This window comes from Spea bombifrons, chromosome 5 (assembly GCF_027358695.1).
Source record: "Spea bombifrons isolate aSpeBom1 chromosome 5, aSpeBom1.2.pri, whole genome shotgun sequence".
NCBI classification, from domain to species: Eukaryota; Metazoa; Chordata; class Amphibia; order Anura; family Pelobatidae; genus Spea; species Spea bombifrons.
The window spans coordinates 14,810,241-14,829,666 of NC_071091.1; the positions used below are offsets into that span (position 1 = coordinate 14,810,241).

The window sequence follows — 19,426 nt, forward strand, 5'->3', positions numbered from 1 at the left end:
GGGCAAGTAAAAGGCTTTCAGTGGCAAACTGCGCGGATTTAAATGGATATAATTAGCTCAGAATGTTAACCGAGGGAAGTTCTATTGTCTTTATTCCGCACCTACACAAAGCAGCCGTCACAAGTCAGTTCATCGAAACACCAGAGAATAAGAGAGACGCGATCCCCAGCAGAAAATCGACAAATTTCCAGCAGAAAATCTATGCTACCGATATTCAGTCATATTAACCGCTAACGAAAGAAAGTAGGATCTATGCACAGTTTTGCAACGAATAAACAGAGAAAATACAGGTATATTGTAAATGCTGTATATCAAATAATAATAAACACTAAAAGGATCATAATAAATAACGGAGAGGACCATATATTATATAATAGTGTGTGGGGGTTGGTGTAGGGACCATAGAAGAGCTCAGTTGGGCAACACTGTCATTAGGAATTAACCCTTTGCATTCCAAAAGAACGGACAAAGCATTCATGGGGACAGGCCATGTGTCTGGATGAGGCAAAAGCAAGGTCTCCCGCAACACTCTGGAACTCAAAAGGTTTACATTATGTGCTCTCAAAGTGAATACGGCTTCATTAGAATATTAAGATTCATGGAATTTTGTATATTTGTTCAAATAATACAGCATTTCTGTAGCTTTTCTGGTTTCTATTCAAAACAATATTCTAACCATGTTATAAAGCTACAATTTCACTGTTCCTCAAGTAACTAAATCCATTGTTGTACTATATGTTGTTTATTCCACAGCAGGTCTCGGAATGAATATAGAAAATTCTGTATACATATACACGCCTCCAGACATTATGACCACAAACAGCGGTGGAGGCCATGGACCGGCTAATTTTGTGTTCTATCGGCTAACTTTGCCTCGTCATAACTAATCAGCATTGTCCCCAAGTTCTCATAAGCAACCTTCAGTTCTGATACGGAACCATAGAAAGTTTAGGGGACTTAAAATATGTAGTGTTTGATAGAACCCTGTTGAACGTTGCTGTACCCATCATATCAGCATGCCTATCCCATGCCCCCCCCAAACGTACTTATCAAGACTCCATTGTTGCAGATCAATGATTCCAAAAAAGTTATCCTTTAAAAGGAAACCTAAAGCAGCCGTGGGCACCAGCAGATATTAAACAATTAGTTCTAGGTTAGCACATAAATCAAGTATAAAGCAGAATATAAAAGAATAGACAGATATATTTCTTCAATGGCATATACAATTTAATGACCGGAAAGACCTATTACATATTTAAAACGTTATACGAGATGAGAGGAAACAGCAAACTCCTTACCAGGCAACCTGAGTGGCTTCCAAGGTGCGGAATTTGGCACGTAGGCATGCTTAGTTGCGGTGACGATCAGCTGGCTCCCCAGTCTGTACTGGAGTTTAATTAACGCCGTCCCATCGGCTCCAGTGGTCCCCGACGCTGCGGAAACTTGGTTGGCGAAGACTTCTAGAAGAGCCCCGCTTAGCGGTTGGTGGGTGCTCACATCGCTAACTTGCACTTTCAGGGTCACCTCTGAAGAGACAAAACGAGACGAGCATTCAATCTTTAAGACGGCATGTGAACATTGTGAGCAAACTGGGACATTCTTCAAAAAAGTTTTATAAATAAAACACCAAAAATCATTCAGCAATACCAGCTGTACACGATCACATTGGATGCTCTATTCATTTTTGTTCTGTTAACCCCCATGGAAGCGGAGATCAGCATTACCCAATTCATTTTGTCACCCTTCTCCTCCATCCTTACAAAGGCACCCTACATCAAGTAAACAACAGCCACTTAACCAAATGGGCAAGATGTACATCTAAGCTATTTTGAATACATACATATTCCATATAGGCAAGCATCATTATATAGATTAAAAAATGCTCCCAGGAGCCACAGATCTGTCAAAGCTCATTTATCAAAATGACTTGCTATACAAATACATCGGGCTTTGGTTCCCAACTCTCCCAGAAAACATGTTTTAAAAAGCAGCCGGTAACACTCTGAAAATCAGAAGCGTCGGGTTCACCTACCTCTATAACACTTTATAGAAAGCAAATATCAATGTGTATCAACGTTGGACATCATTATAGTAAATAGAAACAAAGAAATAAATTGGTAGCACAGGATACTATTCTGCTTATTATATACATCAAAACGCCTATCGCAGGGGTACATATTGGGGATTTAGTCATCCTAAATGGACACGGCTTAGCACCGCTACTGCAGCAAAGCCCACTGAGCGTTACTCTGTAACCATTACCCCTGAAAAGGGACAAACCCTGTAATATGCGGAGCAGCAGCCAATATCATCTGACACAGCGCGATTAAAATAAAAGAGGATAGCTTGCTTGATCAATGGAGAGCTGAGAGCGATGGGAGTAGAAGGCTATACAAGGATCCAGCTGCTGAGTGCTGCAGAGAGTTCTGTATAGTAACAGTAAGTTGGGATGGAAATAAAGACACATCCATCAAGTTAGACATCGCTGTTGATCCAGAAGAAGGCGCAACAACAGACAAAATGACAAACCAACAAGCTACAATTCAAGAGCGTGTACCCTAAAAGAAAGAGCCGCTTTATATACAATCTTTAACCCCTTAGCGACAACAGGTTGTGAAGGGGTTAAAATATAAAAACAAGAATAGGCAGAGAAATCCTGAATAGAACCCAATTCACATTTTAAACACACGAGGTTACTAAACCAGCAGAAATCAATCTGGGACAATTTACGGGCCTACTCGTACGGGTCACTGAAACGCATGCATTCTAAACTAAAGAGAGAAACCGACAATTCCCAACAATAGCGATAGATTTGTGGCACTCACCCGGCAGGGCTTCCCACCCCAAATGCCTGTTTTATGGCCGCCTCGTGCGTTCTATACACCAACGTGCTCGAGGTTAGCGACTGACCGCAGGAATGTGCTGGGTTAGGACCCCACCGGGTGTTCACACTTGGCGCTAGAGGAAGCGAATGCCAAAAGCATCCAGCAAATGTCCCAGGAGTGGCTGGCAGATGTCACTCCGCTTTAATGCCATTCCCATTGATCTTACGGGACAAAAGGCAGCCATTGTAAGCCAACTGGCAGCTCTGTCCTGAAAAAGCAAACCTCATTAGGAGTATTTTGGGCTGCATTATTTCCCCTACTTCCAGCCTTCGCGATAAAAATCAGGAACAGCAGTCTTGATAACAGGGCGAAAAATTGGGAGAAAACCACAAATGGAACCTGTGGATTTTCTCTGCCCGTGCGCAAATACACGTACACCAGGAAGAATGAGCATTCATCATGCACGCGGAAGCAAGATGGTATGTTGTGGAAAGGGCAGTGTGTAATATATATATTATATAATATAAACCAAAACAAAAAAACTGAAGATATCCCAAACAAAAACGTACAAAAAAGAAAAAAAAAAAATTAAAAAAAATTCCACACTTATATCATTTTTTAATAAAAATTACTGATGCTGGGAGTATAAATTTCATCAGGACTTCAAAAAAAGCCATTGGTTCCCAAGGTGGAAGGAGGCAAGGAGAAAAGATACCTAACTGGGCATCCAACGCGTGTCACTGCATGGGTGTGGATTCATCACTAAAATAAGGTTGATCTGTTAATTCATTGTAAAAAAAACAAAACAAAAAAAAAAAACCCACAAAGCATCAATTTAAAGCGGTCGATTGGCTGTTTGTGTACAATGGCCCATTTAAGGTTATAGTCCTTGCTAAAATCTCTACCCAAACTTTATAGCTACATACAAACACCACCAAAGCGGCTCCCACAAGTTTAGTTTTTTTCCGATGCTGGGAAACATAACACACAAGAAAACTATAAATAAAAAAAGAAAAACTGCAAGGAGCTCTAAATTCCAATTCTGTCATGAGCGGGCTGTTGATGGAAAGAAATGTTTGGATTGTGAATGGAACGCTTCCAGATCAACACATATCATTAAACAGGGCGCAGTAAAGGAAATAGAGATAGATAGAGCACCATTAGGCTTCCCAGATTATTTCACATACATCCCATGGCATCTCTACTGCCCACATGTTAACATTTACCAGCGTTCACGTCACACACTGGTTAAGTGATACGATGAGCATGTTCTAGAGTTAAGTACGCGTTTTGGTGATATTTAATATTATAATATATGTATTAGTCTCATCTTGATAGGGACGCGGTATGACAGCATGCAGCAATGCGATGCTATAAGCTGTACATGCGCGAACGATCTTCCTGGACCTTTCTCTGCACCGCAAGCTGAAGGCCTCTGTGTAATAAATCAAGTGACTGGGAAAGCGGACAGGACACACGGCCAGGACTGGGAATGCACAGGTCCCAGCTGTCTGCTCTTTTAATTCCTTAACATTTTGGTTCTATTATCATTCTCTCGCTCTTACTGCTCTCAGGGCAGTCTCCCTTTGGGATCGCAAACAGAGAATTAGGTCAGGAAATATGTTATTTCATGGCTAAAACATCTGGTGTACACGGGAAGACATGAACCTCTGATACCTAGGCTTACATATTAACAAATCAGTTTTCCTCTGACCTGTACAATGAACATTAATAATAAAGTAAAAAAACACTCAAACGGGAGAAACAAGTACCTATTTTACAAAGCGGCAAGTGCTACACGGTGCACACATTTGTGTTTAGGAATGTATATTTTAGAAACAGTATCTAAGGGTGGGTAAAAACCATTCGGCTCATCTAGTCTGCCTGTCCTTCACAAGGTAAACCCTTAATCACTCCTTGGTCTTGTCTTTGATTCAGGATGGCTTTATGACACTTTAGAAGCCTTTACCACTTCTAATGGTAGACGGTTTATCTACCACCCTCTAATTTTAGATTATATCTAAAACAAGTCAAACCTGGTTTAGAAGCTCTCTGGACAGGAGGCGTTGAGCTTGGAACATCTGGCCAAGTCCAATGTCATACATACTGAGCTGTATCTGTAAACCTTCAGCTATTTCCATCATTCTTTAGCTCAGGGTGGACTGCACCTTAGTCAATGGACCACTCGAAGACCGTATTAATAAAGAAAGCATTGCCGTAAGCCGCGGTAAAGGTTTCTTAATACTAATGACATCTGCTGCTAGTGAACTATGTGCAGTCAGGCATTCCCAACATGTGATTCCGGTGCAGACCTCCGTGGTATCTTTTACCTATCCTAAGGTAGAGTGCCTACATATGGCTTCATATCCTGGAACTCGGTATAAAGCAAACACGCGGCAGAAGAGAAGACAGGGTAAGGTCTGGGGGAGGTTGGAGCACTGGCCATGGACCCCCCCATACATTTTCATTTAAATACATACCCTGGCCATACTCTGGCGTGCAGTATAAACCTCTGGCTTCTGCCAGTCTTGGCCATCACTTATCCTACTAAACAGACTGTAGGTTATTCCTGTAGGGGCGGCTTTAACAAGCAGTCCATGCTCAGGCCGGGGATGCAGGCCAGCTGCTTTACATTTCTTCACTCCTCCAGCTCACAAGCAAACAGCTGCTCCCCATGTGTTGCCACTTAAAATGTTTTAAAAGACTTCACCAAGCCCGCAGAAGGCAGAGATTCCGTAAAAAGCTACAAGACAGACCCGATGAAATAACAGTGCCTGCGTGTGACTGCTGTATAAGAAGAGACATTTGAAAAGGATAGCCTTTAGAATGCCGTTAATAAAGTGAGAAACAACGTCCCAGCTCATCGCAATCTCATGGGCGAGAATAAGCCCTTCTGCTTCCACCAGTGACTAAAACCTCAACGTACCGACAATGGTAAACCCTAAAAATCTAAGGAAATCAAGAAAATTCTATTAAAACAGCCGATTATGGTTTATATGGTAGAGTCGGTCAATCAAGCTGCTTTCAGGAGTGTTTGGATTGCTGGTGGTATACACAGAACATCACGCCGCAAGCCTAAAGCAAAAGCCCATCAGGAGTTCCATAATTCAGCAATAATCATAAAACCAAATGAAAAATCTGAAATGTCAAAACAACTCACCAGGCGTTCCTCTTACCCAACAAACAATGTCCTTTGAATGAAAGCTCCAGAGGATTGAAATACCGTAGATGAGATGAAGCTACAGAGTGGAATTCAGGAATTCTGTGACCTATAAACTCCAGCATGTCGAGGAGTCTGCGCAGACGGAGGGCTTAGAGACCCCCTTCAGCTGCTCTATCAATTTTGTTTAACAGGGAGGTGTAGAGAGTGGGATCTGAAGCAATCCCTGGAGACCCCACCGGGACCCAAATAACATCACATATACAAACCAACGACAATAACCCGCACTTTACGAGCACGACCTTCAGCGATCAAAAAATTATACGGGAAACGATCGGAAACAGAATTGTGAATATTGTACTCGGAACGGTGTTCATCACGCTGCATTTAGTGAGAAAAGTGTTTCATTCTTCAAGTGTGCGGTAACAGCGACAATCTTACAATTCTACCTAAATGTATATAAAGTCCATTCATTATCCCTCCTAACACGTGCCGGTATTTTCAACGTACCCAGTTCTTCAGTTAAGGAGAAATGTTTTATATGTTTGTCTTTTTATTGCTGTTACAGCACACGTTAAATACATTGCAGTATTGTGACCCTTTAATGTGCTATCAAGAGCAGGACTGCTGTGTTTTAACCCAGGGTCTCTTTAGTAAGCCCAGAGGTGGGTGACCTAAAAGGTCGCCTGGCAAGAGTTGTCTATGGCCCACCGAGCCTCAAATCAGCCTTAGTGCAACAAAAGTCTTTGTGTGTGTCGGTACGGATGCTCACAAAGACCAAAACACTACAGTGCAGGATAAATTTGGAGTTTGCTCTCCAATTGCCAGATGTTGCAACTCAAGTTCAGCTAAAGCCCATCTACAGTCCGGCCGTTCGGCATACACACATTTCACTTTACGGCGCTAAAGAATATGTTGGTTCTCAAAAGTGATTGAGATTTGCCGATTACAATTGTTCTCTCAGGTGTTAATAAAAAGTCCAGAGCAGCCAATCTTTAATCCGCTCTACTGGTCACAGCCGTGTATGAGAAGTCCCAGGGGTGAGAAAGCACTCTGTCACATGTGGTTATTGCAGACAGGAAGTAAATTCTATTCTTCCTATTCTGCTACTTTGTTTCAAATGAATAAAGCTTCAGACCCACGCATACTGCACAGGAAGTCGTCGCTGTGATTCTGAACATGGGCCAACATGATGTCTAATAACCAATAACCACGTCCAAAGCTTATAAAAAAAGGAGACAAGCAAATCGTTAAACTGTAGCCAGCTGCCTTTCATTGGTTGATGCCAGACGAGGCCCCTCCCGGTGACCAATAGCCCCTCTTACACACCTTTAACTCCTGGTGCGACTCTACGGATTCCCGTTCACCCCCGCAATGCTACGTAGACAAGGCAGGCTATAGGCTGTGGGAAGGGACAGGGAGATTAGCTAGGAAATATTAACGAAGATGAACAGGAAGATTCTTCGTGTTGCGCTCCTTTGTCTTTGTAGTTGTTCACCTGCCGCCATATTAGTTTATTTGGTCTTCAGTTTGTAAAAAAGTAACTACAAAACTTTACTAACTTCGGGCTGTGCCTTAGGAGCAGAAAGAGAGCCAAGTCAAGTTTTTAACCAAAGAAATTCCAAAGGGAGGACAAAAGAACACTCAAAATGTGGTTATCAATATCCGATCACGCTTCCTTTTTAAACTTTGTTTTTTTTTTTTTTTGTTTTTTTTTTTTTTAGGGCCGGTGGATTATCAGACAGTTTTGAGGGGAAAGTAAGTGGCTGCTTAGAAGCAAAATAAAAGTAAATGATTTATGAATTAAAAGCCAAAAATGGATATTGTTATATTAGTGCAACATAAAATTTGAGAGTCTTTAGTTGAAGTGAATGCATTTTCGGAGGCCAACATAGAAAATACCGGAACGTAATTGGACCGTTAAGGTTCCTTCTTCTGAAGAAGAGTCCCCTGAGGTCCCAGAAGTTTATTGATCTCGTAAGTTCTGGGATCTGTTTACTAAAAGCAGAGATGGCCTAATAATAACCTCTAGATGGAAATGTGTATCTCTGGCTGTTCTCTAGATAAAAGGGGCGAAGAGACATTCCCCTTAGAGAAGCTTGCTGGGGTCCCTCTATGAAACACACAGGTATTTTGGAGCACTTTACTACGTATTTAGTAGCGTCTGGAGCGTGCGCGTTTTAGGTCCTTAGAGTTCTCCATAAGCACTATTACAACACTTGCTGACTTTCCGCATTATAAAACACACAAAATATTAACAGCTAAGAGTAGAAGTGAAAACAAAGCTAATTATTCATTACACGTTGCACTTAATAAACTCTATTAGATCCCAGAATTCAGCCACCTAAAGAGAGCACTTGGTAATACAAACACAATCTGCGCTTTCTTCAGGACCTCATTAGAGCGGCTTTTGTGATACCATCACCTTTCAAGTGTAGGAAAACAGACCCCGAAGAATGACAAACAGTCACTGACAGGCCACTAACAACATGATGCACCAAGTACTTCAACTAAATACAGCAGATAACGACAATTCTGATGCAGGATTAAGAGAAATCCCCATATAAACAGATAAAGTTACTACGACATCTAAGGCTTTTCAGGTAATTTTTACCTAAATCTCATCGTCACTTATTGATTTATCCATCGCCATCACATTACGCAGGACCGTAGAATCCGTAAACAAGGCACAACAAGCAGTGCATTAACAGCTATTTTAGACAAAAATATGGATCTATTCTGCCTTTTTTTTTTTCCTCCTTCATCTTTTCAAGCGTGTGCTCCGAGGCACTTTTAATGACGACTTCATTTCCTGACCGGGATGATTTACATGAAAGCGGTGATTGAATTATGTCACTGGGGATTTATCACACAGAACGCAAACCTCCCTCTAGCTCTCTAATCCAGTAAATTATATACACATCACCGACCAGGTCAATAAAACAGGCAATTCTATTTTTTTGCGCTATAGACAGAGAATTTAAAAACGGACAATAACTTTCACACATTGGCTTTTATTTGTATAGAGATTCTTACCGTACATTTATTCATGGGGTGCGACTATAACTGATAGATCGACTCATTGGGTAGACAGGACCCCCCGGCTCTCAAGCTTTCGTATTAAAATAAACAGAGAAAGAAGATCCAGTATGGGAATAGTATAAATTGTCAAAAGCCATTGTTACTCAGGTACTGTCTGGAGTCACAAGTAATAACCCCCCCCCCCCAAAAAAACATGAAATTACAAAACATTCATTTAACAGACGTCTATGTTTAAATATACGCCACTTTGTGATGTCTTCTAAGCCATCCATGTTCCTGGGGGTCTTGTTTGAATAGAATTAAAATGGAAACAGCAGCATTTACCTGCTTTAACAATCCTGTTTCTTCACCATGTCACAGAATCGCCTCGCGTGCTGCCGGGAAAAGCTTTGTGTGATAATTGGCACAGCAGGGGGTTAGAGTGAAAAATAAGGAAGCTTTGTGTCTGCAGGGACAGAGATCGCAGGGATCTGCCATTTGATAAAAGGTACAAAATAGAGCTGCGACTACACATCTACACTAGTGTTTCAGGATTAAAACACGTAGGATCTAGTTAGAGTAACTTCCGCTCCACACATATGCATACAGAATCACTGGCTAGTGTTCCTGATCACTGTGCTGAAAGGCTACGTCTAAAACTTTCTTACAAAAATAAGAAACCGCGGGTAAGGAACCAAAAAGTGACTTATCTTGTGTCCTTTACGCGTGTATCATACATGTCCATACATTAGCTTTATATAGATAACCATGATTGCCAACATCCCATCCCATCAGTAGATTGCAAAACCACAGAAAGGTTTCTCTGTAGATGGAATGGAAATCCACGTTCTCTACAGCCTGGTTCTTGTGAAAGTATTCTAATCGGAAAAGGAAGTGATGTGCTTGACGAATGGGAAATATTGTCCAGCGAAGAAGTACAACAAGAAACTTCAGCCACAGGAACACCACTTTTTAGGAAACTGGTGAAGCAGCATGACAGCTGTAGACCTAACAGAATGGTTACTTCATGACAGCGATGGCAACCACATTCACAAACCATAAGACCAAAGCTGACCAAGCATCAGAAGCTCCAGGCTCAATTAAGAAGATACGGTCACAGGTTTAAGAACTTGACCAATTTTCCTTTTCGCAAGAAAGAACCACCGAGGATAAAACCTAACATAAATCCGCCTTTTGGTTGGCTCAGCGTTCCAAGTGAACACAAAAGAACATGCACTCACACTTAAGTTCGTAATATTTAGTTATATATTTGGAGTTAATGGTTTACATGACCCGGATCCAATCTCAGGGGAGGTTGGAGGACACATTACAGATGATCTACACTGGAGATGTCCTGCTGACATTAATAATGGTGTTGAGGGACGCAGGTGCCGAGGTCCTAAAAGGTTTTATTTTCCATCTGCTGGAAACGTGGCGAGGCTGTGGAATTCCAGTGGGTATACAATGGTCTCTAAATCACAAGTAACCCCGCAAAGAGATGGATGTACGGACGGAGAGATATTGGATACACCAGCGCACATGTAATTTAAGTTAATAATTCTGGTGCAAAGATTGAAAAGTTGCCTTATCACCCTATCAACCAGCACTGAAATCAGTCACAACAGTGCCTGTATGTATGAAGAACCGGTCTCTGGATCTCTTGCGCAAATCTGCCCCACCAAATGATTCAGTCTTACAAATACAAATCAAAACTGGACGGAGGAGGTGCTATAGTCACATTTTAATTTAGAGCTTTTAAATTCTTAGAGGCAGCGCCCGGCTATGTCCCGTCAGTCTTTTCAAGTGGGCACGGCGTTTGGCTGCTACCCAACAACATGGAAACCGACTGAACTAGAGAAATCCGAAAGGACACGGCATGCTGTGAAGGTCAGGAGGCAGAGTGTCCATTGTCTTACGCAGCGGCGTTGGTGGAGGTTTTTCATAAAAGCAGCATTGTTCTCAATCATAACAAGCACTGCTCTGGAATAAAATTAACTTCCTCCCATTCAAGAGATTACAGAATACAAATCGTTGCTCTATTTCTTAGCAAGACCAAAACATAGCCAGTGGCAGCAATGAGTAAAGCGGTGGCCCTCTGGCTCTGTATAAAATAGATATATAGCCGGATTACTGTGTGAAGATAGAGCTGGATATGCTTTTAGGGAATCCAGATCGGCTTCTTCAGAGTAAGTGAACACAAATATCTCAAAATGCTAGATAATCAGAAGTCTGAGAAAAATAAATATACCGCGCACAGAAGGTTGGGTAGAACAGTTTTCGGCAGACATGGGATAACATAATATTTAGTTTGTGAAGGAGGATAAGAATCTTTTCCCAGAAATGATATATCACGCGCACCTTACCAAAACGGAAACGGATAAGTAGTAACAATCTAATTCACAAAAGGCGTTATATGACATGACAGCTATTTGACTGCCAACCTTGATAAATAGGACTAATAAGATTAGATTTAATTTAGTATAAATGGCTTGGGGGAGACGCCTGTCCAGACAGATTCATTAGCCAGATGGTTCAGTCAGTGCTTTGTACGCAGAGTCAATAAACAAAAAAAATAAATAGAGCAGGTGACTGTACTATGCAAAACACGCTCATTACAACGCATCAGACTAACACCCATGGAAACGCCTGACCGTGAATAGGATCCGCCGGCTAATACCGTCCGGATCCCCGGGTAATACCGTCCGGACCCTCAGTGCGCATCAGGGGAATCAGACTAAGCACAGAGTATAATGATCGGAGCAAAGTGTAAGATGTGCTCTCGTACAAATACTTCAAATATTTTGAGATAAATTATGCCTCTGGCTCCATTATCCCATTAAACAAGTCAACGAGGACTCCATTCCCACTCACATTCAGCTGCTTGGGGATAGAGAGTTCACAGAGAGCCCAAAAGGAGAAAGCAATCCGAGTCGGAGCTACGTACTGGAGTTGGTGGACAGAGTCCGTCACGCGCAGATCACACAGAATTGGGTTTTTCCCAATATCCGAACGGATCAGCCACCAGTTCACAAAGCATATTGTTTAAAAAAACATTATCCATGTAACGATTACCATGTTAGCAGGTCGCAGCATGTTCTAAAAACGATTGAAAACAATCCTCCTAAAATTACGTAGAAATTAAAGACAGATCTATCATTCTACAGATCTTCAAAGGATTTGATGGCAGCAAGCTACCCCCCCTCAAGAATCATAATGGGAAACACTCTGCTGAGTGCAGGAAGTCTGTAAAGACTACACCCCCAACCCTAAAAAGGTAACTATCATGTCAAAAGAAATTTCATGTGTTTGTTCCTTTAAGGCCGTTTATACTTCCAACATCAAAGAGCAGCATGGCATTATGTGCATTGATGTGAACTATAAGAGGAAATGACATCATAAGTTAGGTTTGCAAAACACACACTGACATTTTACACAATTCAGCAAATTTAAAAAGTTAACATCTACAAATCAGGTCTCCGAGACAAAAGCTGCAGCTACAGAGCTGCAGTTCTCCTCCTGATTTGTGATCCATTGATAGGAAGAGCGTTTACCACGGGCAGGGAGAAGTGTTCAGCCGAACCTGCGTGGAGAATAGCCGGGAGGGGGCAAATACTTTTTAAAGGTTACTGCAGAATCCCATCATGCATTTCCAAGAGAGATACGGACGATATGGAGCGTCCCTTTAAAGGGCTACGTTTGGCAAAATAAATGCAAAGAACCTTCTTCACAACTAATATTTACCAACCGGTAAAAACAAATTCACATAAAGTCAGAAAACCAGACACAAACCGGCTAAATGCCGAGGCAGAACGCACGTTTCCGGTAACATTAATATTAATATGCCCAGTAACAGTAAAATCACCTGCCAAGTTATCAAAATGAATCAGCATTAGAGCATCAGCGGGAAACGAGCTACGCTAAGAGCGGGCAATTAGGTGCAAGACCGGGGTGTTTTTCCTTAATAATCGCCACTTCCCAGTTACACAAAGAACCGGTCGGGATTCAGATCACGCATGAATTCAACGCGCAGCGTTATACAGCGAGTCCGTTTTCTGATATGTTCTTCAAACAGGCATTAAGACAGAAACAATACATTTCTGGGCCGGCGGCTCCTTCAGCGGCTCGCGATTTTTCTCTGCGCTGCTTATATTGTGACGCGAAGACGCAGAAAAACGGGAAGGAAAGCCAGAGCGGAAAATAAAATCACAGATCAAACAACACAAGATATACACATCCCTCTTATAATATTTGGAAGAAAACTATACGTTACAATCTTTCCTTTTACACTGGATCCAGAATGTATTATATACCGTATTTGCTCGATTATAAGACGAGGTTTTTTTCAGAGCAAATGCTCTGAAAAATACCCCTCGTCTTCTAATCGGGGTCGTCTTCTAATCAGACCTCAAATAGAGGTCTGATTAGGAGACTAAGATCCAGATCCCCCGCACTGCTGCAGGGGACCTGGATCCTCCTGTCTCACCCCCCCCCATCATACACACACTTACCGGTGCTTCCTTGCTTCCTACTGCGTTGCCGGGGCAGCGGGTTGACGTCTACGCGATCCGCGTAGACAACGTCCGCTGCAGCCGGAAGGAGGTGTGGCTAGCAGCGGGGGTTGTCTGCGTCCGTCGCATAGACCTTCCCCGACTGTCAGAGATTAGAGTTCCCCGCACCGGTGCCGCACCGGTGCGGGGAACTTTGATCTCTGACAGCCGGGGAAAGTATACGCGACGGACGCATACAAACCCCCGCTGCTAGCCACACATCCTTCCGGCTGCAGCAGAAGGCGACGTCAACCCGCTGCCCCGGCTGGAAGCACCGGTAAGAGAGGGGGGAGAGAGAGAGAGAGAGAGTGTGTGTGTGTGTGTGTGTGTGTGTGTGTGTGTGTGTGTTAGTTAGTTAAATGGGGGTATAGGGTGTGTGTGTGTGTGTTAAATGGGGGCATAGGGCATTTCTGGAGTGGCGTTAAGGGGGGATTTAATAGCGCACTCTGCCTCCTGAAATGCCTTATACCTCCCTATATGCCACTCTGCCCCATAATATGCCTTTTAACCCCCTAAATGGCAGAGTGGCATATAGGGGTATAAGGCATTTCTGGAGGCAGAGTGCTCTATACAATGCCTTTTAACTCCCATAATGTCACTCTGCCTCCTGGAATGCCTTATACCTCCCTATATGCCACTCTGCCCCATAATATGCATTTTAACCCCCTAAATGCCAGAATGGGATATAGGGGTATAAGGCATTTCTGGAGGCAGAGTGGCACATAGGGGGTCAAAAGGCATACCATGGGGCACAGTGGCATATAGAGGGTTAAAAGGCATATCATGGGCCACAGTGCCATATTGGAGTGGCAAGCCTGGGGGCAGATGTGCGTAACTGGGGGACAGGTTGGAAAATACAAGAAATAAAAACAAAAAAAATCTTTTTCTCAATCATAGCTTTTATTAAAAAAAATAGTTTACATGAATTAACATTTACTGGTAAAACTTTTTTCCTTTGGGGTCGTCTTATATTCAGGCTTTTTCTTTTTTTCCTAAGTTAATATTCAGATTTTGGGGGGTCGTCTTATAATCAGGGTCGTCTTATAATCGAGCAAATACGGTATATTATATTTAATAAGAATGGTAATGATATTTCTACAAAATCTGTTATAAAAACTAGAAGGTTTTAAACAATTGCTTTATAAGCAAGTAGTTCATACACAGGAAGCTGGGCATCATCAAAGCAGACGGCGATTAGTAACCTTAGAGTGCTAGCTCCCCTTGGACTCCCTCTCCCAGCACTCTAAGCCGACAGGCCTTTGCATGATGGGAGCCAGATTAAGCAGCGTTGTACAATATAAAGATGGAGTGGTTGATCCTCCATTAAAAAAAAAAAAAAAAACAAAACAAAAAAAAAAAAGCGACTTAGGGTAATCTTTCCACACAGCCCACAACCAGACAATAAAGCTTTTGAAGTCGTAGTGGTGCACCTGTAAGCATTACATAGATATGATGTCATCAATGTTGCACATTAACCAGCTGCCTCATGTTGCATAGTGCGAGCCTTAAGAGCCAAGTTAATAATAATTCATTGGGTTTAAAGTTACTTTTTTTAACCCCTTAATGACAAAGCCCGTACATGTACGGGCTCAAAATGCATTGTTTTCAATGGGCTTAGGGACCGCCCATTGTCCTTAAGGGGTTAAACATATCCATGAAAACAGTTTCTTATAGAAAGTTACGGAAGTGGGAGGGAAGCGTAATATTAGGTTGGTATATTTGGTTGTTATTAAAGGGGACGAGGGCGATAGACAGGGTACCACGTCCAATAATAATCTACAATTATTCCAGGTAAGAATCTACCTATATCTCCATCTATATATAAATGATCTTATTACTCCCTCTACCGATACCTTTTAAAGTGACCCACCTCAAGGGCCAACTTAGACAGCAGGAACGTCAAGGAACACGCAAGATCCTTTGCTGAGCATTCTCAGAGAGCCGACACTGGCAGAAATTCCTGCGGGTTTCCCCCAAGACATTTATCAACGTCCCAAAATATCTGCACACGGCGACAAGTCACAGACGGCATCCTCGCCCCACCACTTCTAGAATTGCTTTACATCAAGCACAGCGATTACAGCCAACAGAAAGAATTTGTTTAAGAATACGGTATTTGCATCGTTAATTTCTAGGATGTAAATGTTCCCAAACACCTGTTTTATGACCCATCGCGATAACGGGAGACTTTAAAACAGACCGAGTCGAAGGGAGTACAAAAATAAAACTTGCACTATATGAATGGCAGATAGCATTGTGCATTGGCGAGAACGAGTCACAGTCATCTTTTTGAAGCTCAATTTATTTTCTCTTTTATTTTGATTTTCTCATTTATAATAAATATCTAATATATTACAAGTAATTTGTTGTATTGACCTTCATGTGTTAAGCAGTTTATTAGAATATGGTCAGGTGAAAGTAAAAAAAAAAAAAAAAGTGGGCTTTTGCATAATGTAAGGCATGAGAGTAATATATACACACACTAATATATATTTATATATATATATCCTCATGATTATCTGCAGTTGATCCACTGATGTAATGACTGCGGCCCCTTCCTGGCGTCATCGGCGAGCACTGGCCCAGCTTTACAAAAACAAACTTCCAAGACTTCCCGAATGACTGCAGTAAAACGCGGATTAACCGTCACAACAATCAGCATTAATATGTGACACATCGTGATAAATCCCTTTAATTATACATTACGGTACGGGGAGACAGCTTGCTCCGAGCCAAAACTTCTAAGGGACTGGGATTTGAGGATTAACCCTGAAGCCCTGCACCTACGCATTGTTACTTTAAAGGCACGCTCATGCTAAATGACTTCATTTTATTTTAATCTGCCTCCCCAGCAATCTCAGTAATTCTTCTGGCCAAAGGGCAACTATAATTCCCCCAATAAAACATTGGTCACCCGCCCCACAGCGCACCCAACAAACCGGAGGAGAGGAAAGGGATGGACGTAGCAAAGTCCCGTTACGTTTGGAAAGCTAAAGTTAATTATTTAAACTATGAGACTCCATAATGTAGCCATAGAAAATAGGTTGGGGGGTCCCTTTAATACACTGAAGCAAACCCCAAAAACACAACCACACCGCCCTACTGACCACTCATCACAACTGACGCAACACTCACACCGATCACTCTCAGCCATATTGAGCACTCTATTCCATGGAAAGGACTCTCAGCCACACACGCTGGCTATAACCAGTTTACCTCTGGAAGGGGCCCAACTCACAAGCTGCCCTCTCGCACCGACAGCGGTGTAAGGGACACAGCTTTACACGACTCCGCTGAGCATCACCTCTGGGATATGGATGGGAGAGTGATCCATGATCATGCATGTATTCATACATGTACACACACACGGCAACAAGACACAGTCAATGGGATATCAAACGATTGGCGTGATACAGAAACATGATAAATGGAGATATATAACTGGGACCTCACGCTTTTTACACGTGACGGCCAAGCACTCGAACTCCGCGATTACACGGCCTGACTGTGACTAACGCGTCAAGCCTGAAAATGAACCACAGCAATTATTTTTAGCCTCTGGCGAGCTGAACCAGGAGAGAAGACGTAAAAACGGGAAAAAAGCCTGCGTACCGAAATAAGCGCAGCCCGGCCAGGTGTGCTCCATACTAGCAAAGCGTTCGAACCCTGCCACATTTTGCCAATAAAATAAACGGCTTTATGGATGGGGCCTTCCCCATATACAACACTTCTGGGTATTAAAAAACCGGTTACTCATAATTCCAAAACCACTATAGAAGTTTTTTTTAATGTACGTCATCGGCTGTCTCATTATATAAGAAAACATGGCATATATATAAGTGAACGAGCATATTCGGCAATATTTTAAGCTGTCGTCCATATTTTTGAAATTCCCAAACACGCATTCCATCACACCATATGGTTCATGCGGGTCACATGATCTCGCTGTACATATAATATCAGCCGCCCCGTTCCTCTCGTACCCAGTGTCATTAATACGGTATTTGGAAAGACATACAAGCACCGCAATAATTAATGCAATTATTATATGAATGGAAACACACGATGACCAGCAATGCATTCTTTACAACAGACCGAGTACGACGGATCAGCCAGGCAGGAGAATAAAGAACGCAATGAATTGATGAAACATAATAATAAAAACATGATGGGATACAGAATGGAAATGTAAGGGTTCTGGAAAATTCTGAGGAATGAGATCACAGGCTATGTCACCATGCGCTGCGCTGACATAATACAAGGCCAGATGCTACAGTGATCAAACTTTACAGTCAGGGCAATGAGAAGGCAATGAGAAGGCGAGAGGGGCAGATCCACAGCACCACTGACACCCTACTGTCTAACTAATGACTCTGTCATGATCTACTCCAGGGTAGGGAGGAAGGCCACTTAGAAACACACATGCATTTCCATCACAAAGAATGCCAGCTCCCTATTTATTATTAAAGACAGGGCAATTTCCTCCTCGCCCCTTTGTTGATAGGCGGGGGGGGGGCTGAAGCACTTAAAACGGTTTTCATTTTTTAAGGGTTTATAAAGGAGGGGGAATGGCAGATTCTCAGATTTCCATTACTGTGACCCGCATCAGAGCGAATAAAAGTTTCCTGTCCGAATGACACACAGAACAATACAAGGAAACCGAACATATCACTGAGCCCTCTCCTACTGGGGGGAAAATCCTATTCCAAACATTCTTTTTTAGAACGTTCGAATATTAACTGTTTCCAGACCAGCAGGACCCCCACCCAGGTCCATGGCTTTAAACTGCACTACTCCCTTATACTAGCCCGTGATTTAACCCTGGCCGTGCCAATTGAGAATGTATTCTAAGGGCATCCATGTGGTTCACTAAACTGCACCAGAACCCATTCAGTGCCAGAGGAAATCCACTGCAGGGCAGCCCCTCCCCCCGGTGGTGCCAGTGAGAGTGGGCACTGGCCGATCCCCCCCCCCGTTTCTGTATATGTAGGGGAGCAGGGGGTGACCCCAGCAGCACCCACCGACCTTGAACCGCAGCATTCTGCCCCGGCAGGGTTTTGGTGACCGCTTTCCACACATTACAGCCCAGCAAGCAGAGGAGAATCACCGCCGGGGAGCTGATCATGTCCTCTCCTCTGTCTCCCTTGATGTGCCGCAGCCCTCACTGCCTGTAAGGATCCAGGGGGAAGCAGGGGGCACAAAGCAAGAGCATGCAACCGATGCCTGCACCCGGGAGGGGTGATTCCAATGCTGCATCAGGGTCAGGCACCAGCCTCCATGTTGTCTTTCTTGTGTAGCAGAGCAGCCCTCCTCCTCTCCGTGTATTGTGTTACCCTCCTCGCATCCCTCGCTCACTCTGTGCGGCAGCCTCGGCTTTCCTCCTCCTCCTTGAACAATTGCAAACGCTCCGCCAGCTTTAACTGTTCGTGAGCCAGGACGGCGGTGAGAGGCGTTACGGCGCCATCTGTTGGCCATATGGCTAACTGCAGGTTAATTGGCTGCATAGGAGGGAAAGCGCCCATAACAATAACGGGAGCCGCTCTGGCGCGGCGATAAATGCGCAGCAGTTGGCGGGAACGTCCTACCGGACCCCCGGGTTCTCGGTCCACATTTAGAACTTTGCCCCCAATGCAAGCATCTCAGAAGCGGTGAGGTTATAGCGTTATATTGGGAATTTCATCGTAACATGGAAGCATTTTAATAAAGCGAGAACTGGCACGTGGAAGGCTTTGTGTTATTATGTGGAAACATTTATTAAAGGGAGAGCTGTCAGGAGAGTTGTGTTTCGGCTCCTGCCGTCACTATACGTTATGAGGGTCCAACGCCAGGGAGCTTGACTGGCTCTGGAAATCAGTGAGATTTCCTCACTCTTT

The 19,426-nt window shown here is 43.1% G+C and overlaps 1 protein-coding gene across 1 annotated transcript in view; it reads right to left on the minus strand.

Moving 5' to 3' along the window:
- Nucleotides 1-18,893, minus strand: part of FAM171A1 (family with sequence similarity 171 member A1) — a 40,347-nt gene extending 21,454 nt beyond the window's left edge. Inside the window, exons 1-2 of the mRNA XM_053466503.1 lie at nt 18,579-18,893; nt 1,299-1,526 (exon numbers count right to left, since the gene is read on the minus strand). Coding sequence (XP_053322478.1) covers nt 1,299-1,526; nt 18,579-18,678 — 328 coding nt within the window. The 5' untranslated portion in view covers nt 18,679-18,893. The remainder of the gene's footprint in view (nt 1-1,298; nt 1,527-18,578) is intronic.
- Nucleotides 18,894-19,426: the final 533 nt, after the last annotated feature.